General features: G+C 40.1%; 1 protein-coding gene across 3 annotated transcripts in view; it reads left to right on the top strand.

Moving 5' to 3' along the window:
• Positions 1–19,845, top strand: part of SEMA6A (semaphorin 6A) — a 288,045-nt gene extending 268,200 nt beyond the window's left edge. For all 3 annotated transcript variants that reach the window (XM_073624659.1, XM_073624661.1, XM_073624660.1), the window contains one exon: positions 17,415–19,845. In XM_073624659.1, the coding sequence (XP_073480760.1) occupies positions 17,415–18,160 (746 nt within the window). In that variant the 3' untranslated portion in view covers positions 18,161–19,845. The remainder of the gene's footprint in view (positions 1–17,414) is intronic.
• Positions 19,846–22,284: the final 2,439 nt, after the last annotated feature.

Here is a 22,284-nt window from a genome sequence, read left to right as displayed (position 1 = left end):
TCTTTGCATTTGATCAAGAGGCTATTGATGGACCATTTAATGGTCGGTCTAAGAACTGGCCCAGGATGGTTCAAGTTTTCATAACACTTAGGAGCTATTAGGAGACCATTGCATCCACCAAATCCACCTAAATTTTGTTTTCAATGCATTAAATACACTATATTGTCTAAAGTATTGGGACACCTGCCTTTTTACACACATAGCGTCTTAGTCTATAGGGTTCAATATTAAGTTGGCCCACCCTTTGCAGCTATAACCGCTTCAACTCTTCTGGGAAGACTGTCCACAAGGTTTAGGTGTGTGTCTATGGGAATTAAACATATAAGAGTGCAGTGCAATTCATACATAAACCATATGAATATAAAAACCAAAATAAACATAAAAATAAGTCTCTCGACTATATGTGCTATAAGTGTCCTTAAAACCACAGTGTACTAAACACATGTGGCTGCAAACATCTTCAAAGGCTTGTGAAACTGATTTTTCTACCATAGTGAACCAATAAAATATATTATTATTATTTGTCAATAATAAAGCAATTTACATCAAATTCAGAATTCATACAGCGGGGGGCTAAGACTTACGTTTTGTATATCCAAAATGACTCCCGTTTTCTCAGTTGTCTAATAAAGTTCCCATCTTTCCAGTGTCTTTCCACCTTTTCTATTCCCCAAAATTTAAGGCCTGTATGGTCTCCATTATGTACCTCCCCAATATGTTTGGATACACTGTGCTCTTTCTTACCTTTCTTAATATTATTCATGTGTTCTCTGACTCGCACAGAGAGCACTATGGTTCTCCTCCTTCTTTATTTCATGATACTCTTTGTGGCTAATGAGTAAAAGTTCACTTATATCACACATAACTGGATTCAGGAGAAGGAGTAGAGATACAGGAACATATAGAGGATGAGACTCTGTAGTGGGGTCTGATGCAGGAGGTGAGTGGGCATTTCGTATAGAGGTGGAGCTTCACCGGACACAGCCTTTGAAAATTTTTACAGTCACATTTGTTTAGTACACTGTGGTTTTAAGGACACTATTAACACATATAGTCAAGCGACTAATGAGAGACTTTTATTTTTATGTCTATTTTGATTTTTATATGCATATGGTTTATATGTATGAATTGCGCTGCACTGTTATATGGTATAATTTATAGGTATTGGGGTGTATGTCGTGAAAACACCTAAGTGTGAGCAGCATTTCGGTTGTTTTTTTGGGACTAGTCACTTATTTGTTTAATTTATTATACTTTGGTTGTTTAGTTACACATTTATTTATTATTGCAGGAGTGGTTGCCCTGATTGTTTAACCATTCTTCCAGAAGCTCATTTGTGAGGTCAGGCACTGATGTTGATCGAGAAGGCCTGGCTGGCAGTCTCCGCTCTAATTCATCCCAAAGGTGTTCTATCGGATTGAGGTCAGGACTCTGTTCAGGACAGTCAAGTTCCTCCACCCCAAACTCACTCATCCATGTCTTTATGGACCTTGCTTTGCGCACTGGTGCGCAGACATGTTGGAACAGGAAGGGGCCATCCCCAAACTGTTCCCACAAAGTTGGGAGCAGGAAATTGTCCAAAATGTCTTGGTATGCTGACTCTAAACCTTGTGGACAGCCTTCCCAGAAGAGTTGAAGCTGTTATAGCTCCAAAGGGTGGGCCAATTTACTATTGACCCCTACGGACTAAGACTGGGATGTCATTAAAGTTCAATTAAAGTTCAAGTGCGTGTAAAGGCAGGCGTCCCAATACTCTTGACAATATAGTGTATATACATTTGTGTGTGTGTATGTGTATATATATATATGTATGTGTATATATATATATATATATATATATATATATATATATATATATATATATATATATATATATATATATATATATATATATATATATATATAAAATATACACACACACAGTGGGGACGGAAAGTATTCAGACCCCCTTACATTTTTCACTCTTTGTTATATTTCTGTCATTTCCTAAAATCATTTAAGTTCTTTTTTTTCCTCATTAATGTACACACAGCACCCCATATTGACAGACAAACACAATTTTTGACATTTTTGAAGATTTATTAAAAAAAGAAAAACTGAAATATCACATGGTCCTAAGTATTCAGTCCCTTTGCTTAGTATTTAGTAGAAGCACCCTTTTGATCTAATACAGCCATGAGTCTTTTAGGAAAGATGCAACAAGTTTTTCACACCTGGATTTGGGGATCCTCTGCCATTCCTCCTTGCAGATCCTCTCCAGTAGGGATGAGCTTCGCGTTTGAGTCGAACCCATGTTCGATTCGAACATCGGCTGTTCGATCGTTCGCCGAATTACGAACGTTATGGGCCGTTCGCGCCAAATTCGTGTGGCGCGTCACGGCCCATAATTCACTGCGGCATCGCAGTGCATTACTGGCTGATGATTGGCCAAGCATGCACTATGACCCGCATGCTTGGCCAATCACAGCGCCGTCAGAGAGAGCTGTAATTGGCCAAAGCCAGGGTGGCTTATTCCAAAAGTTCTTTTGTGTGGGCCTTTTTTGAGACGAGTGCATCAGATCGCACCGCTGCTATTTGCAACATATGTCTCAAGCGTATCTCACGTGGCCAAAACATCTCCTGCTTGGGCACCACATGCTTGACTAGACATATGTTGACCTGCCATGCAGTTCGTTGGCAAGCGTATCTAAAAGACCCACACCAAAGAACAAAGAGGACCTCTCCTTGCTCCTCATCAGCTGAGATCTCCAACCCCACTATACCTTCAGTCCTCTGAGACCTGCACTGAGAGGAATGAAGGTGTAGAATTAGGTGTGTCACAGCCAAGTACTTGTGGGCAATCTGCTTTCGGTACACCGACGTCAGATTGTACCAGGCAAATTTCCCTGCCCCAGCTGCTGCACCGCAGAAAGAAGTTCGCTCCCAGCCATCCACATGCCCAGCGGTTGAATGCTAGCTTGGCAAAATTGCTAGCACTTCAACTGCTGCCTTTTCAGTTGGTAGACTCTGCCCCCTTCCGTGAGTTTGTGGAATGTGTGGTTCCTCAGTGGCAGGTACCCAAACGCCACTTTTTCTCATGGAAGGCGATTCCGGCTCTCTACCGGCATGTGGAAGGCAATGTCTTGGCCTCGCTGGACAGGGCGGTCAGCGGTAAGGTGCATATTACCGCTGACTCATGGTCCAGCAGGCATGGACAGGGACATTACCTAAGTTTCACCGCGCATTGGGTGACTCTGCTGGCAGCTGGGAAGGACAAGGTGCAGTAGTATTGGAGGTTGTTCCGCCACCACGCCTCCAAAATGCCACTACTAATGATTGTGACACACCTCTCCTCCACCCCCTCCTCTTCTTCTTCCTCCATGGCCTCTTCCTGTGCTTTGTCCTCGGAACCAGCGGTGCTACGTAGCCTTTCAAGGGGCTATGCAAGTATGCAGGCCAAAAGATGCCATGCAGTGCTTGAGCTGGTGTGCTTGGGGGACAGGAGCCACACTGGGGAAGAGGTTCTGTCAGCTCTGCAGGGGCAGGTTCAGAGGTGGTTGACGCCATGCCAACTTAAGGCAGGAATGGTGATTTGCGACAATGGCATCAACCTCCTCTCTGCCCTCCGACAGGGACAAATGACCCATGTGCCCTGTTTGGCTCACGTCCTTAACTTGGTGGTGCAGCGGTTCTTGGGCAGGTACCCAAGCTTACAGGATGTCCTGAGGCAGGCCAGGAAAGTCTGTGTGCATTTCTGCCGGTCATATAATGCCAGTGCTCGGCTGGCAGACCTCCAAAAGGAGTTTAACCTGCCCAAGAACCGCCTAATCTGTGACATGCCCACCAGGTGGAACTCAACGTTGGCCATGCTGCAGCAGCTGCACACGCAGCAGAGGGCCATCAATGAGTACCTGTGCAACTATGGCACCAGGACAGGGTCAGGGGAGCTTGTTGTTTTTTCCCCACGCCAGTGGGCCATGATCAGGGATGCATGCACTGTCCTGTCACCATTTGAGGAGGCCACGAGGATGGTGAGCAGTGACAGTGCATGCATCAGTGACACTGTCCACCGGTTGGAGCACACGCTGCGTGGAATAATGGACAGGGCTCTTGAGGCAGAACAGAGGCAGGAAGAGGAGGACTTCCTTAGCTCTCAAGGCCCCCTTTATCCAGACAGTGTTCCCGCGTGCCCGCCGATCACACAGGAAGAGGAGGAGGAGGATTGTGTCAGTATGGAGGTGGAGCCTGGCACTCAGCATCAGCAGCAGTCTTTAAGGGATCAGTCCCAAGAAACACATGTACTTGTACGTCGCTGGGAGGAGGTGGCTGTGGACCATGTCGTCCTTAGTGACCCAGAGAACTCCAGACCGAATGCCTCAGCAAACCTACGCTGCATGGCCTCCCTGATCCTGCAAAGCCTGCGTAAGGATCCTCGTATTCGTGGTATCAAGGAGAAGGACCAATACTAGCTGGCAACCCTCCTTGATCCACGTTACAAGGGTAAGGTTACGGACCTTATCTTGCCATCGCAGAGGGAGCAGAGGATGAAACATCTTCGGGAGGCCTTGCAGAAAGGTCTGTGCAACGCGTTCCCCGAGACTGGGAGGTTATAAATTCCAGAGTTGCTGAGGCTTCGGTCAGTCAAAGAAGGAGCGGTGGAGAAGGTGGCCGTCTGACCGATGCATTTAGACAATTTTTTGGTCCGCAGCCCCAAGGTATGATCGGTTCCAGCAACCATCGCCAGCGTCTGTTTTACATGGTGCAGGAATACCTAGGGGCAAGATCTGACTTGGACACCTTTCCCACCGAAAATCCTACTGGGTCTGGGTCTTGAGGATGGATCACTGGCCAGAGCTTGCACAGTATGCAATTGAGCTACTGGCCTTTCCTGCATCCAGCGTTCTTTCGGAACGCACATTCAGTGCTGCTGGAGGCTTTGTAACCGATCACAGGGTGCATCTGTCCGCCGACTCGGTCGATCGACTGACCTTCATAAAAATGAATCAGTCTTGGATCACCACCAGCTACCAAGCACCTGATGCTGATGTAACCGAATAATTTTTTTTGAATTCTCAGATCCCTTCAAAGATTGCCTATGCTGATGCTGAGTGACTATCCTGAGTAATTATCCTCTTCCTCCTCAATGATCAAGCTTGTAAGAACATTTTTGGTTCTGGGCGCCACCACCAGTGCCTAAGGCCCAATTTTTCAGCCCCTGTTTAACAGGGGCGTGTAATTACAATTTTTGATGCAATACTTTGCAGCAGGGTTCGTTTCTGCATTCCAACTAGAGTATCTGTGAGGGGTTGCAGTGTTGTGGCACCAGCACCAGTGCCTAAGGCCCAATTTTTCAGCCCCTGTTCAAGAGGGGCATGTAATTACAATTCTTGATCTAATATTTCACAGCAGGGCTCATTTCTGCACCCATCAAGAGCGAGTGAGGACTTACAGTGTTGTGGCACCAGCACCAAAGGCCCAATTTTTCTGCCCCTGTTCAACAGGGGCATGTAATTACAATTCTTGATCTAATATTTCACAGCAGGGCCCTGTAAGGGCTACAGTGTTGTGGCCACAACAACACCTAAGGCCCAAACTTCTGCTGAGTATATAGGGCAGGCCCCTACTTTCAAACATCCAACTTACAAACGACTCCTACTTGCAAACGGAAGGAGACAACAGGAAGTGAGATGAAATCTACCCCTAGGAAGGGAAATTCTCTCCTGTAAGAGTTAATATGGGAAAAACATTTCTCCTTTCCACTGATGCTTTATCACCAATCCTTGTTTCACAAAAAAACCCCAAATTTTCAAAAAAAATTTTGTCATTGGGACAAAAAGTGAGGTGAAATCTTCTGAAGAGGAGCACAGACAGCAAAACAAATGTCACAGGGGTGATAACCCTTCCCTATGTTTTCCAAAAAGCTTAAAATAGATTTTTTGGCTGGAGCTAAACACGTTAAAAATGTACCAGTTCGAAATTACAAACAGATTCTACTGAACAACAAACCTACAGTCCCTATCTTGTTTGCACCGCCTGTATACTGCTGTTCAGAGTATATAGGGTCTGGTGGCCCCACGCCTTTCCTTTTTTTAATTTAGGTGTGGGGTTCCCCTTAATATCCATACAAGACCCAAATGGCCTGGTAATGGACTGGGGGGGTACCCATGCTGTTTGTCTCACTGATTTTCATCCATATTGCCAGGACCTGACATTACATTAAAGCCGCAAGCAGCTTTAAATGACTTTTTTTCCTTTAAAAATTACATTTTGTGCAGGGACTGTTCTAAGCACGGGAAACACGCGGCACTTTACAGGCATACTATAGACACCCCCCGGGTATGATATTTAAAGGAATATATCCCATTTTTTTTTTTTTTTTAACTTTAAGCATCATTAAAATCACTGCTCCCGAAAAAACTGCCGTTTTTAAAAAGTTTTTTTTGCATTGATACATGTCCCCTGGGGCAGGACCCGGGTCCCCAAACCCTTTTTTGGACAATACCATGCAAATTAGCCTTTAAAATGAGCACTTTTGATTTCGAACGTTCGAGTCCCATAGACGTAAATGGGGTTCTAACGTTCATGCGAATTTTTGGTCCGTTCGCAGGACCGGGGGGTGTTCGGCTCATCCCTACTCTCCAGTTCTGTCAGGTTGGATGGTAAACGTTGGTGGAAAGCCATTTTTCGGTCTCTCCAGAGATGCTCAATTGGGTTTAAGTCAGGGCTCTGGCTGGGCCATTCAAGAACAGTCACGGAGTTGTGAAGCAACTCCTTCGTTATTTTAGCTGTGTGCTTAGGGTCATTGTCTTGTTGGAAGGAAAACTTTCGGCCCAGTCTGAGGTCCTGAGCACTCTGGAGAAGGTTTTTGTCCAGAATATCCCTGTACTTGGCCACATTCATTTTTCAATCGATTGCAACCAGTTGTCCTGTCCCTGCAGCTGAAAAACACCCCCACAGCATGATGCTACCACCACCATGCTTCACTGTTGGGACTGTATTGGATAGGTAATGAGCAGTGCCTGGTTTTCTCCACACATACCGCTTAGAATTAAGGCCAACAAGTTCTATCTTGTTCTCAGACCAGAGAATCTTATTTCTCACCTTCTTGGAGTCCTTCAGGTGTTTTTTTTAGCAAACTCCATGCAGGCTTCCATGTGTCTTGCACTGAGGAGAGGCTTCTGTCGGGCCACTCTGCCATAAAGCCCCAACAGGTGGAGGGCTGCAGTGATGGTTGACTTTCTACAACTTTCTCTCATCTCCCGACTGAATCTCTGGAGCTCAGCCACAGTGATCTTTGGGTTCTTCTTTACCTCTCTCACCAAGGCTCTTCTCCCCTGATAGCTCAGTTTGGCTGGATGGCCAGCTCTAGGAAGGGTTCTGGTCGTCTCAAACGTCTTCCATTTAAGGATTATGGAGGCCATTGTGCTCTTAGGAACCTTAAGTGCATCAGACATTTTTTTTGTAACCTTGGCCAGATCTGTGCCTTGCCACAATTCTGTCTCTGAGCTCTTCCGGCAGTTCCTTTGACCTCATGATTCTCATTTGCTCTTACATGCACTGTGAGCTGTAAGGTCTTATATAGACAGGTGTGTGGCTTTCCTAATCAAGTCCAATCAGTATAATCAAACACAGCTGGATTCAAATGGAGATGTAGAACCATCTCAAGGATGATCAGAAAAAATGGACAGCACCTGAGTTAAATATGAGTGTCACAGCAAAGGGTCTGAATACTTAGAACCATGTGATATTTCAGTTTTTCTTTTTTAATAAATCTGCAAAAAGGGAGAAGGGAAATACAGAATTTGTGTTGAGAATGATCATAAAATCCCCTGAACGAGCTGTTCCACTTGTTTGTCCTGCATAGTCTGATGGATCATAGGAACAGACATCTAAGATGGTGTTACACTTTTTAACAAATTTCAGCATAGAGTGGTGCCATGAGAGATAGCAGCTGATGCTTTACTAAAACTGAGAGCACTTAGTATCTGCTTGCCATCAGATCCAATCACTCTTGTGTGGATTTTTTGTAGCATAATGGATGAATTAAATATGTATTTTAATGTACTCGGGTCTGTCTCTTCTGCTCTATGATAATTAACTGTGACATTTCCTCTCACTATAAATTCACTCTGTTCTTAATTTAAGATGCACCTCCAAACACTGACAAAATTTGTTTTAATAAGTTGTACTGTCTACATAAAAAAGAAATCATAAACCATAAATGTTGCATACTTTTGAGTTCTGATTTTTTAATCCATCTCAAAGTTCTGTAGCTAACTTATCAGACACTTGTAGAACGCACACTCTTCTGTGCACATACAGGAAATTTTGTGCAAAACCCTTCAACAGGGTTCTCATTTTTGGCCCCATAAGGAAAGTAGACCATTTTGTTTCAGTTTAGAAAACTGGTTCTCTAATTATTAGTTTAGTGTAACTGCCAAGCTTACAGTGTACCTGTGTTACATAATCTTAACAAGCAATAAAATATTTCTAAAACAAGCTATCCTAACCTATTTAGCTGCATGTACTGTGAAGTAATTAAGCCCTAAAATCACATAAACCCTAGTCCAGTTTTAATTGGTTTCTAACAGTTTAGAAACACCTATTTTGTGTCTAGATTAGAGGGCTGGCAGAAAACCAGGATTCTTCTCCCCATGGAAAGTAAGGGAGCGAAGCTCTCATTTCAATACCTCTGTTGTGAATTTTGAAGATTCATTTCTCCACAATGCCTAAAGCTACATAGGTGAAAAAGGGGCTTGTTTTAAAGTGATTTTATGCCTTGTTCAGAATATGCAAATTAGGCCGGTTTATTTTTGCACAGTAACTCACACACAATGACGTGCTTTATGTTATGGCAGCCCATCTATTTTGAAAGGAAATTACTCCCAGATGTGGTTTCTTTGTCATCTTGTTATCCACAGGTTTACAAGATGACTGTTTAAGTCTTCAGCTAAATAGTAAACCGTTTAGCCTAAGTGAAAAATAAGTATGTTTTTAGGCAGCACTTCATTTGTTCTAACATAAAACAGTCAACAACAGTTACCTCTGCTTTCCAAACCTCAGTGTTGCAGCAGCAGGTACATGTTTAGTGTTCTCAGAACAAAGAGTCCTTTTAACACCCTTTTTGTGTTGCCTATAGATGTTGACAACAGACATCTTGCAGTTTGTTACTCTTATTTTGTCTGTTCAATGAAATGTAAGTAAAAGTGTAAGTAAAAGTTCCCATAGATATTAATCCCCCAAGCAGTAGTTGCAGTTTGGGAATATATTAGATGATAGTTGTACCATGAGGCTCAGCTGACTGAAATGTGTGTAATGAGGGAAGCCTCTGTGCAAATATAAATGATGATCTGCAATGAGGAATAAATTAGAACAGCCATCAGTATTGCTCCTTACTGGTCAGAGCGATGAATAATGAATTTTGATCGTTCGCTGCAGTTAAGCAACCAGTTGACAGTGGATGTCTAAAACAGACATCCAGATGGGGAATCATCTACCCATCCCCAAAAATGTGCAGACGGAGGGACTTCTTGTTTTACTCACCTGACAATACTTAAAGTACTGTGTTAATGAGGAACACCAGTTTGTGTTGTGCCTCTGCCCCCACATTCTGTTGTCCCATTCACAAAGCATTGCACAGGAATGATGTTGCTGCTGTGCTTTGGTAATGCCACAGCAGAGGGAGGGGTGGAGTTGCGTCACCAGAAATTGTGCACTTAAAAGACACAGGTCCAATGCAGCATGGAGCTAGAAAGGTGGCTGTACATCTTAAAATTACTTGGCAGAGCATAGAAAAAATAGTGTTTATGTGTGAAATAAGATTTATGTATATCTAAAAGCTAAACTTTTTTTCTTGGATAAAGTAGCCGATCCGATGCTGCATCTGTCCCCTGCTACCTCTACACTGGGAACTGAGCAGTCAAACACTGCTGTTCACTTCAGTTTCGATCACTTTGGTCTTCAGTGGGCAGAGAACTGGAGACTGTCAGTCACTGGATCTGTGCTCTGCCCCTCCAGTGCTCATTGCAGTGCCAGACTGTGGAGGGGGCAGGAGCTGCTGGATCAGGCTCTCAGATGTGTTTTGAAAGGTTGAGCCAGCTGTCAGTCAAGCATCTGGGCAAATTACAACATTAAAGCGGAGCTCCAGTCCCCCAATCAATTTTTTTTTTAAAAGCTCCCCCATGATTGTCAGTTTTGCATAATAATATTTGCATGGTGTTCCTAATCTGTCTTCATGCTAGTACATTTTATATGATTAATCTCCCACATGACCTCGGAAGCAGGCAGGTCCATCTCGGATATGGGCACCTGAAGCCCGCTCCTGTTAATTTCTGGGATTAGGTGCAGCTTGCTACCCAGCATACACCTCCTGACTTCGTGCCTGCGCAGTAATGACACTGCACGGCGCAGGTTGTTGTTTGCAGGTTGTCATAGCAGTGGCGGAAGTGGAAGTTCCCGTCCCATTGTTATGGCAACCTGTCAATCAAACAAGAACCCGGATAGGCAAGTGCAGTCGGGGAAAGCTGCAAATACCACAAGATTTGATTATTGGGCTTCCCAAAGACTCCTGGGCGAGATGACGCCGATATTCCAGGAGTCAACGGGAGTCGCCTAATGACGTAATCAGGAAGACCAGAAGTGCCGCCCAAAGACAACAAAAAAAGGTATCTACATACCGGAAAGAAATAAATTGTCATTTAGCACTGTACTCCCAGGGGGCATTGCAAAGAAGAGAATTTGTAAAAAAAAAAAAAAAAAAAAAAAAAGGGTGGAACTCCGCTTTAAAGTCAGGATCTCTGCAGAGCCTGGACCAGCTGAGTGATGTCAGCCAACAGCGGGCTTCAGCCTGCTGTCCGCTGAATTACCGGTCCCAGGAGTGCAGAACGAAGTGCATGCCTGTGACCCACAAGAGAAGTAGGGCCAAAAAGAGCTTCTCCTTTTTAAGTAAAAAAAAAATTATAAAAAAATAAAAATTATTTTAATGGTATGACCCTTCAGCAAGTGATTCACACATATAGAATACATACAATCACATTCTTTTTTAGCACATAGGAGTTAAAATTATCAATTAAAAAAAATCATACTTGGTTTTAATAACAGCATTCATACTTTAGTCTTGCCCTCCCTACCCACTCCCTGCTCTTCAATGCTGCACTGATATTTGAATTTGTTACACTGGGGTTGATGTTCTAAAACTGGAGAGTGTAAAAGCTGGTACAGCTCTGCATAGAAACCAGTCAGTTTCCAGATTTTTTTGTTAAAGCTTAATTCAACAAGCTAGTTAGAAGCTGATTGGCTACCATGCACAGCACAGCTGCACCAGATTTTGCACTCCAGTTTAGTAAATTAACTCCACTATGTCTTTTTTTTGTTACAGCATCCTGCTTTGATGTGAAACATGTCAAGTATGAGGCATTTCTTCATCAAGCTACCAGTTTACTTTTATTGTCATTGGGTTCTAGGTACCATCACTATAGTCATTATTTACTGTATGTGCATTTACTGGTCCTTGATGCAGTCTTTATCAACCTTGTCAATACAGAGGAACCCTTGAAATAACTTTCCGGCCTCTGCTAAAAATAACTATATCTCCAACTTGTGATACATTTATGTGAGATGGTCAGTGAAAAGAATGCTCCTTACACTGGGAACATTGGGAAGAATTACCCCCTTACAGTTCACAAAAAACATCAATGGTGTCAGTGAGAACTTATCTGAGAGACAAAAATTGCTCATTCCTCAAAGACCCCATAGCAACTCCTGAAGGAACCCTTGTGTTCTATGGAACCCTGCTCTATAGGGTATTATGAATGCTACTATTGCAGTCAAGTATGATGTTTTTTAAGTGATAATTTTAACCTTTATGTACGAGTAAAGATCTTGATTCTATTTATTCTATATGTGAATCACTTGCTGAGGGGTTCAATTTTTTTAACTTTAACAATGATGACAATTCTGAGAGGTTACGTTGAAGAGAATACATTATTTAAGTGACTTTAATGCTTTCTACCTGTGTCCTGTTTCATGTCTATCTATACATTAGGCTAGCCATAAATGAACAGATGTGTAGTGCTAGGGAAACTGCCTGTTGACTATAGTCCAGATACCCATTGCTGTCTCTTGTGTGACTTGCCTGACTAAAGGAGATATACACATGTACGATTTAGTTTGCTCAAGAACTGTGTACCATAACCAATTGCCATTTTATTTACGCTTATGTAAAACCAAAATATTTTTTTCTATTCTTGATAAAGTGTTAAAGAGTTAGACCTCTTTCAGCTTTTCATTGTTGTCTGCGTCATTGCTCGAGAGATTTACCCCTACTATTGATCCTGTTGACCATTGTCTACAGTACAAGTGATATAGAATCCAACATTTTGGAGTTGTTACAAGAACAGGAGTTTAGGCATAAACTTTTCGATGGGTAAACCTATTCTGGTGGTATCTCCCTAAAACGTTTGCTTCAAAGTGATCTATTATTTTTGTTGTGCCACGACAAAAATAAACACGAAATGAAGGCAAATTTGCCTGATGGTATACAGACAGAAACAACTGAATCATCCACTGTTCCATCCAAAACTAAGAAGAATAAAGAGAACATTTTAAATAAAATATTTGGTTTATCACTTTTCATCATTTGTTGCATGTCAGTGCCGCTGATCTCCTGAAGCCTCATTGCATTCACCTCCTGTGTGCATCCTCTCCAGCTGTGGCTACAGGGCATTTCTCAGGACAAGATTCCCGATGGTGACAACAGTGGACCATGTTAATGTAATGTGTGCTGAATTGGTCACCTGTAGTCTCCACTGAAAGTCTGTGACAGGGTGACAATGAAGGAGTACAAGTGGGAGACAGGGATCAACAGGAAATGCCTGAGCAATGACCTTTATAGTAGGTTCACCTGTTATTCTTTCAATGAACGCATCAATATGAAGATATTAACATTACCTAATTACTTTCAAATGTTAAAGCTTATATGTGGTTTAGTATTTGGGTTTACATCTACTTTAACATAATTGGGACCCCTTAAGAGGACAAGTTTCCATGAACACAGTCTAAGATTATCATGAACTTGCATCACTTCGAATGAGTGCAAATGTAATCTACTTTGGCAATCCTCAGAATAGCCAGAGGTGCTACTTAAAATCTTCACAAAATCCCCAACTTCACGGAAATAAGCTCATGTATACTTTATAAATGTAACCATCAGACAGATGGAAAAATCACGGTGCTAAATAAATGGCTGGCTGCAGAAACTTATTCCACAGCTAATGTCATTGTTACACTAGTGAATCAAAGTAGGGCAGACATTATATCATTTTCTAGCTATATTACAAAAATAAATACCTGGCAAGTTGAGTAAATGTGTCGTGAAGACAGGCACTGTCACATGACGCCTAGCTACGTGTATTGCAAGTTATCAGGCTGTTATTACACTCATGATGGAAGCACGTCTAAAAACAGGTACAATATAAATCTCAGATTGAAGATTGTGTCACAGCTAGAATAAAATCAGTTTCTGTAAATGCTGCATGTTCCATGGATGGCAAGTCATTCCTAGAGAAACACAACAACCTGTTTTATATTCTATTGTGCCTTTGAAAGCACCCCAGATGATATTGTAAATGTTTTGCATTACCCCTGCTTCGTGGTTTTAGAACAGCCATGTCAAAGTATAACTTTGGATGAGAGGCAGGAACATATAAAGAATAATGAGAACACACTGACCTGATTTACTAAATGAATTGAGCACTTTTTAAGGCAATTTCCACTTCGCTAAATAAATGCAGTGAAAATTCACTTTGCAAAAAATATCAAAATCACATGCAAGGAAAAATTTAAAAATAGGAATTTTGCTTGCACATGATTGGATGACTGAAGTCAGTACAGCTACCCCTCATTTACTAAGCTGATTGAACATTCCCTTGTATAGTGAAAATGTACTTCCTTTAGTTAATCAATGTCACTTCATATATTAGGCAAGTAGTACATGACTAATATTATATAACAATAACACCCCCATTGTCTTATCTATACATTAGATGAGATGGGGTGTCTAAAGTGAATGTTATAGTGATTTTGTATTTCTCTTATTAGAATTTATTTTTCGATGGTACCTTGGCTTCACTAACCAGAGTTCAGTGGAGGCATGTCCATTCATTTTGTAATTGTGTCCCTTTCCTCTTTCTGTTTTTCTCCAACAGTTCAGCAGTAAACACTTAATGGCTCTGAGGTCCCCTAGCTCATTATCAGACTTAAAGGGTAACTCCACTTTTGTGGGAAAAAAAAATTGCAAATGAAAAAAAAATAATATAGTGTATACAATTGTGACTCAAGGTATATTGTAATTGAATGTTATTAAAATTACCTTTCCTTTTCAACCTGCAGCTCTGTAATTGTCTGTAAAATGCAATGCAGTATGGCTACCCAGAGGCATTCTGTACATAGATGGTATACAGAAATCCCCCCAGAAATTTATTTCATCTGCTTGTGTGATTGGCTTACTGGTTTTCGCAGATGTCTGCACTAAGATACAAGTCAGATTTTTGGCATCATCTGCAACAAAAATGTCATTTTTGGTGAGATGCTCCCAAAGGGAAATCATGTCTAAAGGGATGCAGACCCTGCCAATTTCCTCAGGTTTTCTCAACAAAAGTGGAGTTACTATTTAACGAGAAAGCCATAGACCTCATTATTCCAATCTAGCTAGATTTTTTACTTAATGGCATACAGTTTTTCCCAAAGTAGTTATAATGAACATTGGGTTCATGTCCCATTAAACATTGGAAATTTCATCTAAAATAGATCTAAATCTTAACTGGATGACATTTAATTAGCTAAAGCACTGTGTAACCTACACAATTGCCAATTCTTCATAAAATGTAATTTTCACCTTTTTTCATCTCCGTGCTCATAACATCCTATAGCTTCTATCCGCCTCTTCCTGTTTACATGTTGTTGGTCTAATGGCGTCTTCACATAACATCTCTGGACAAGCTTCATGGCAGTGATAACACTGGACTGTGCCAATGCAATGTGTGTTGGCATGGCTTCATGTAGTCTCAGTAACAGGATGGGAGACAGTTGTCACCCCACAACCGAAAATGCCTGAAAAGGGACCTTCGTGGCATTATCATTAGGGGTAATTTTATTAAAAACTGGATATTTCAAAGGACGGAAAACAACTTTTGAAGCTGCATTATCACCGTGAGCTTGAATGAGATTTTAGTCATTGGGTTTAGATCTACTTTAACATTGTTCATAAGTCTCTTGTCTATATACACAATTAATGAATTATCAGCAGATCCAGAAGGGTAATAGAAGTAAAATGGGAAAATATAAAAATCAATGTAAAGTCAAATCATCCACATTAACACTATGGGCCGAGAACAGCCTAGACAAGCTCTGGGGTTTAAAACAAATCAGCAACCCATCTGTTTAGTATTTCATGACAAAGTTTTGCTTTATTTAACAGAATGGTTAATTTAATTAGCCGGGAGTTTTGATTCCCCATTCATGTTGCAGTTAGAATTTCAACAGCTGTGAAAAAAAAGTTTGTTTGGCATGTTAGATCATCTAATAAAACAATTACAACTTAAATGCCTTTTACCAGCTGCATCTAGTGGCATTGCCCTTGAGCACAATAGCAAATGCAACCAAAGATAGTGGCCAATATTTTTGCTATAAAATATCCATGCCTACAGTAATTATTATGAGAGAAAAAAAAAGGTTCTGCTAAGCAGATAAACATTAGTAGTTACATTTTTTATCACTTGGTTAAGCTTAAGCAGTTATCGTCCTCTCTCAAAAATTTCTGTCACTGCCAAGAATATATCTTGATTTTCCCATCTCAGAATAGCCAAAGGGTATTGGATTTTGGCCAAGTTTCTATTATCAGTCTGGTCCTGCTTGTTAGATTGTACTTTGCAATTGATTAAAGTATGTGCTTAGTTTTATTTTTTTGTTTTGAGTTTCAGTTTTTCCAAAACATCCAATGGAGAAATACAGAGCAACAAGAATAAGCAGATAATAGCGAACAGATAACTCTTGTAACCTTAATATCGCACACAGCTTGATGCATTCACTTTAGATCACAGAAGAGCTGATTGGTTCTTGTAACACATCAAACCTTGACTTTTTTTCATCAAGACTTTGAAGGACATGATAAGAAAATAATGTTGAGATGTAACTTAGATTATGTTTTGCTTAAGAAAAAGAATATCCCTTTCCACCATCATAATAGAAATGTAATTGTTTTCTGTATGGGTTTTCAAAAATCAATATTAGATTTGTCTCTGCAGATAACCCACCTAGACAAAACATTTTTTCAGATTTAAGTTAGGGATTATAAAATATAGCTGTATGATACTTGGGGTGGCCCACTCTGTGTTTACTTGCTATGTCTTTTTATAACTTATTGAAGTTTATTTTGTATCACAAAGTAGTAATACTTGACTATTGTGGTAATATCGACTGGGAGAAGACATTTCAAAACCCCATGAATAACAGATAAACTGAGAGTTGTATGTATGTTCTAGGAATTTTATTATGATAAGCCTTTTGCCAATGTAAAGGTGACCATACATATAAATTATATGCAAAAGGACAATTTAGAATTATTTAATTGGTTTACATATGGAATAACCCATCTAGCGTGGGATTTCACAGTACCATCATTAAGGCTGGTAAACATTCTTTTGTCTTGCTTATATTAATTAGATCATGCAAATTGACTAAAATTAGTCAATTTATTAACCAAAAAATGATATTCATTGGGTCAGGTATGGTAATGTTGGTTTCATGTATAGTAGGTGGCAATGACATCTGTATGAGCTTGTTGGACATTCTATATAAAACCATGGACATTAATATGGAGATGCCCCCACCTTTGTCTATATCAGCCTCTCTTATAGGTAGCTTTTCACAAGATGTTGGCGTGTTTCTCTGACAATTTGTGTCCATTCCATCAAACACATATTTGTGAGGTCTATTTACATGTTTAAAGGGACACCATCTCTTTACCCATTCAAGGCACAGTGAATAGTGTCTTCTAATAGTCATCCCCTCAAGCATGGCATACTCACCAAACTGCTTTTAATGGCGCAGGGTTTCTGGAAATGAGGGTGCATGTGACCTTTTCCATGTGACAGTGCTCAGGCATGTGTGGCCTGTGTCATCTACCTGAGTAAGCTATAACGCAGTTGATGGGAGGGGGAGAGAAACTTGCAGCAAGGAAGCAACATACATTGATGAATAAACCTTGCTGGGGTGGGTTTTCAGAAGACACTATTACATGTCCTTATTGTCACATACAATATTGCCTATATATTGCTTACACAACACTGCATTCTGTACTCCTGAGCTTAAAACTGGATGCACATGTTTGTATAATCTATGATATTGTGATCTAACAACATTCACTTCCTTTTATTTAGAAATACCAACCAGTAGTATCATGACTGATGTACTTCAGGACAAGGCAGACTTCACTGAGATGGAGGAAGAAAAAGCAGCAATATACATGGCTCCTCTTTCAAGTCACCTTGACTCCATCAAAGAGAAAGATGACTTTATGCTTCAGGATATACAACCTGAAAAAGATGAACAGCACATTGCCAGCATACAGAAAACAGCATCCGATGAAACGTTCAATGAACTGCCTATGATGCCTCCATTCAGCAGTGATCAAGTTCCTCCCTCTATGCGGAATGACATCAGCGAACACACAGCTCTCATTTATGCGGAACAGAGTCAATTGCGGAAAACAATGTCCAGGAAGTTAAATGTCCTTAATGGCCATGTGAAAGATATGAATAAATCTTTGAAACAGATTATAGCTTCGGAGAAGTCAAGCACTGAACTTCTTATGCAGCAGAATGCAATTTTAGAAAAAATTGCCTCTAACCTGCTGTTAATGTCCCAGCACCATCAGCAGTCTGCACAGAGGTTCGTAAGTGTCATACAGCAAGGCCTTCAACTATTTAGTGCCTCTAAAGATGCAACCTTCTCTAGCAGAACTTGTGGGGGTGAGGCATCCGCTCCTCTGAGAAATGAACATGTGACCGCAGGTCCTAGTCCACCCAAGGCATTTGCTCGCATTCATGGTGGTAGAGCAAGCAGGCCCAGCCGGTCTCTTAACCCTCTAGAGCCATCTGTCATTCTTGGGCATGGAAAACGGTAGTAACTAGTTATACACATTTATTTGTCAACTGGGATAAACTATGACAACAACTTGTCATACTCCATAAAACTCATGATAGTATTATTCCTATGAACACTTTTCTACTTAAGTTACTTTTAGTTTGCACAACTGTCTTTACCTAGAAAAAAAATTTGAAGGGTTTTGGCTGATTTCTTGTTCTATGTCTATTTTCTATGTCTTGTTTTTTCAATAATTTTTTTCACAGGAACTTTTTGAATCGCTATGCATATGTATTAAAAGTGTTTTAGATATTAAAAAGGTATATTTTTCTACTATGTATTAAATAAAAATGTCTAGCAGTATTGGGTATAATCTGTAAGCTGTTTTCCTTTAAAAGTCCAAGAATATACCACTTAAATGGCTTCTTTTTTAGGGGTGAACTTATTGGACCTCCACTTGTTGTTAGGGGTGAGATGTTTGGAGATCACTGCACTTGCATAAGACCCTATGGACTAACCTAAATCCACTACTTTACTGCCACTCAGAAAGTATGGAAACTTCTACAAAGTATTACTGTAGCTGGAGAGGCTTCAGTTACCCCTTCACCCAACTGCTCCAAGATGTTTGCTGCACAATGAAAAATACAAGAAGCCCCTCCATCTACAGAAGTAGTCTGTAATATGGCTAGAACGATTAATTTCAAAAGCAGACTCTGCAAACATTCTGCCCTTGGGCTTGCATGGTACTTTATTTAGTAATGTTTTTATAATTCACCTAGTATGAGTTGGTGAACTTACACAGTACATACATGTAATGCTGTCTGTGTATACATATATATATTATTAGAGTAAAGAGTCTGTACTTTTACCCACATGCTGACTGTTGCATTTTTCTGTGGGGAGTAGCAGGATGAGGAAATAATGAAACTATTTCTATCTATCTCAGTAGCCCTGGAGAATGCTCAGTTTATTAAGTAAGGTACTCAAATAATAATAGGGATAACATTCTGTCCACACAGAGTAATTTGGAGCCAACAATAAAACATTGTTTTGGATATGTCTATTAACAAAAATTTGTTTCTGGTTGTCTCTACTTTGAGGTTTTGGTGAATATACAAAGCATTTTCACACTGTTGTACTCTTTCTGATTGTATTAAGTGTTTATTGCCTGGCTTGCTTGCCTACTGGAACCATACGTCATTTAGAGCAGTAACCTTTAAGCCTTTATGGGAACCACGTTAATGACAGATTCGGAAACAGCACATCTTTCTATGAACTATCACTAAGGCCTCTCTGTTTTCCTAATTGAACAACACCAACTTCCCAATGTTAGAATAACGGGGAAAAAGCATTCTGCTGTCTGCAGGGTACCTATACATTCCATGATAATCAGTTAATGAAGGTCAAATCTGTGCTTTTTATATGTCACATTTATTCTACATTTTATATCTATGAAATGCTGTCTTGTTCGAAAATAATGTTTGTAAAACTTTTTGTATACCTGCACAGTGATGTTTTCTTATTAAAATGTCAAATTAGTATTTTGTCAGTATAAGGACCAGAGAGGGCAGATGTATCAGTATCTTGCCACAAAGAGGCACAGTTGTAGAAAAAAACAGACACTTTACTTTTTATCCGTGTAATTTAAAATGAAATACCGTATTACAATTGTTCACAATGTAATTCGTTTTTTTCCTTAGTAAACATTAGCATTAGTAAATTAAAGGTCATCCTTTTTGAGTTTTGTTGAACTATTTACATGTATTTTGCTTTGTTTTATGTTCTTTGTTTTAGGTAAAATGTTCTGCTTTTCTAAACCTATATTTATAGATGTTAGCACTCCACATTGTAGATAGTTATCTAAATTGTTTTTCACACTTGATTTATACTGTACTTTGCGGAATAAAAATATATACCCACAGTCAGTTGCTGCTTAATGGTATGAGACAATTGCACCACATAAATGCCATTAAACAAGTTACAACATGTTACTTTGGGCCATTTATTTCACACGTTGCATAGATCTGCAAAGTGTTTTGTTTTTTTATTTTATTTTTAATCATCATTTAATATGATATTAAGATAGAAAACTAGCATTGACAGGTCCCTTTCCACAAATGTATGATAAGGTAAGCTATTAAAAGATAAAGGCTGTCTTTTGCTGTAACTTGCAGAACCCAAAGGGCTTAGATTGACCATAGAGCAAATGGACATGGGCATACAGGTGTGTTTTTATTGTTATTTTTTTTTTTAACTATTCTGTATTGAAGAGTTTTTTTTTTTTACAAAGTACAATATAAGGCACATAACTCAATACACATAATGCCAACGATCACCAACGGGAAATTGGATTTAGCAAGAGAGGCATTACAATGTCTAAACTAGAAACCGATATTAATTTAAGGGGTTGGATAGGAAAATGAAGGGTGAAGTGAGCAATATGGAACAGGGGATAGGGATTAAGATAAAGGTGGACTGAAAAGGAGGTGGTTAGGAGTGATGTAGAATGTAAAATCACTCTTACAAGAGCTTTTTACAGTGCTGGTACCATATGATTCTATCTTAGGCTTGCTTGATTCTATTTTTTATTTATTTTACAATGGTTATGAAAAAGTGCATGAATACAATCCCTCAATTGGCATTACAACCATGGTCAGTGCTGCTTCCAGTTTTCAATGTTAGTCAAAAATGATCTAAAATTAAAACTTTTATTCTTAGTTTGAAAAGAGTAGAGAATGATTAAAACCCCTGCTAAGTTGGAGAGATGTCCTCTCTCATTAAGTCCTGCAGACATAACAGGAAGTGACAGGAAATCTCTCAAGTAAGTAAAGATCAACTATTAAACAGGTGTCCTCATTGGAATATTTCCTCTCACCTCCTGGTCCAGTGACAACTCTAAAATATTTGATTCTCTGTTATGGTAATGGTCACCAAGACAAACTGAGATGAGAAACCTACACAGAAATACATGACAGAGGATTTAACCATTGGCTACTGAATCCAAAACAAAAAAATAATAAAAATAATTGATTATTTAAAGTGAAACCCAAACAGTTTTGCCTCAAAACCAACAATAACCTTCATTAATCAATTTACACTCCTTGATATTCATTAACATAATCATGTCTGTCACCTTGGTTACATTCCGTTCTTACACCATACCTCCTTTGAATATTTTAGTATACAAAGGAATAAAATGAGAATGAAATAAAAAGTCACATTGCACTCCCAGATTTTTGTGTTATGTAAATGAGAAATAATAGCCAGTAAAAATCGAAGTTACTTACCGGTAACGTTTTTTCCAAGAGTCTTTCAGGAGAGCACACTTGAGAGACCTCGGCTCCTCCCCTCTTAGGAAACACTGCCTCCACCAGACCTTTAAGTCGCCCCTTCCCTTCAGCCTGTCAGTTTTTGCATGAGAACCTCCGGCCAGTCTAGGCAGACATATAAACACATCATAACAACTTTCATATTCCTGATGCTCTCATGTCCTAGTGGCAAGACAATATTTGGTTGGGTACCGGTGCTGTCCTGAAAGACTGTTGGAAAAAACATTACCGCTAAGTAACTTTGATTTTCCCTATTTCGTCTTTCAGGACAGCACACTTGAGAGGATAAGCGAGCACTTACCCTAGGGTGGGACTACTGCCTGCAGAACTTTACGCCCAAAAGCCTGGTCCTGGGCAGACAATAAGTCCAGTCTGTAGTGCTTAAAGAAAGTCTTAAAACTTGACCACGTTGCTGCATTGCAGATTTGATTGGGTGTAGCACCAGCCCACTCTGCTTGTGTCGTTGCCATAGCCATGGTGGAATGAGCCCTAATACCTTCCAGAACTTCCACCCCTTTTGCTATATAGGCCTGACTGATAGCCAATCTTAGCCATCTGGCTATAGTGTGTCTAGAGGCTTTTGAACCCATCCTTGCCCCTGAAAAAGAAACAAAAAAGGAGTCGTATTTCTTAAACTGCTCCGTAACCTCCAGGTACTTTAATGCACATCTTCTGACATCTAACTTGTGGAAGACCTGCTCCTGTTGCTTCACAGGATTTGAGCAAAAAGTGGGTAAACAAATTTCCTGGCTTCTATGAAATTCTGAAACCACCTTTGGGGAAAAAAGGCCGGATCGGTTTTAAAAATAATTCTATCCAGAAAAACTTGAAAGAA

This window comes from Aquarana catesbeiana, linkage group LG01 (assembly GCF_042186555.1).
Source record: "Aquarana catesbeiana isolate 2022-GZ linkage group LG01, ASM4218655v1, whole genome shotgun sequence".
In the NCBI taxonomy this organism is placed as follows: domain Eukaryota; kingdom Metazoa; phylum Chordata; class Amphibia; order Anura; family Ranidae; genus Aquarana; species Aquarana catesbeiana.
Note: the sequence above shows the minus strand (reverse complement) of the source record. Positions and strands in the feature narration are given on the sequence as shown.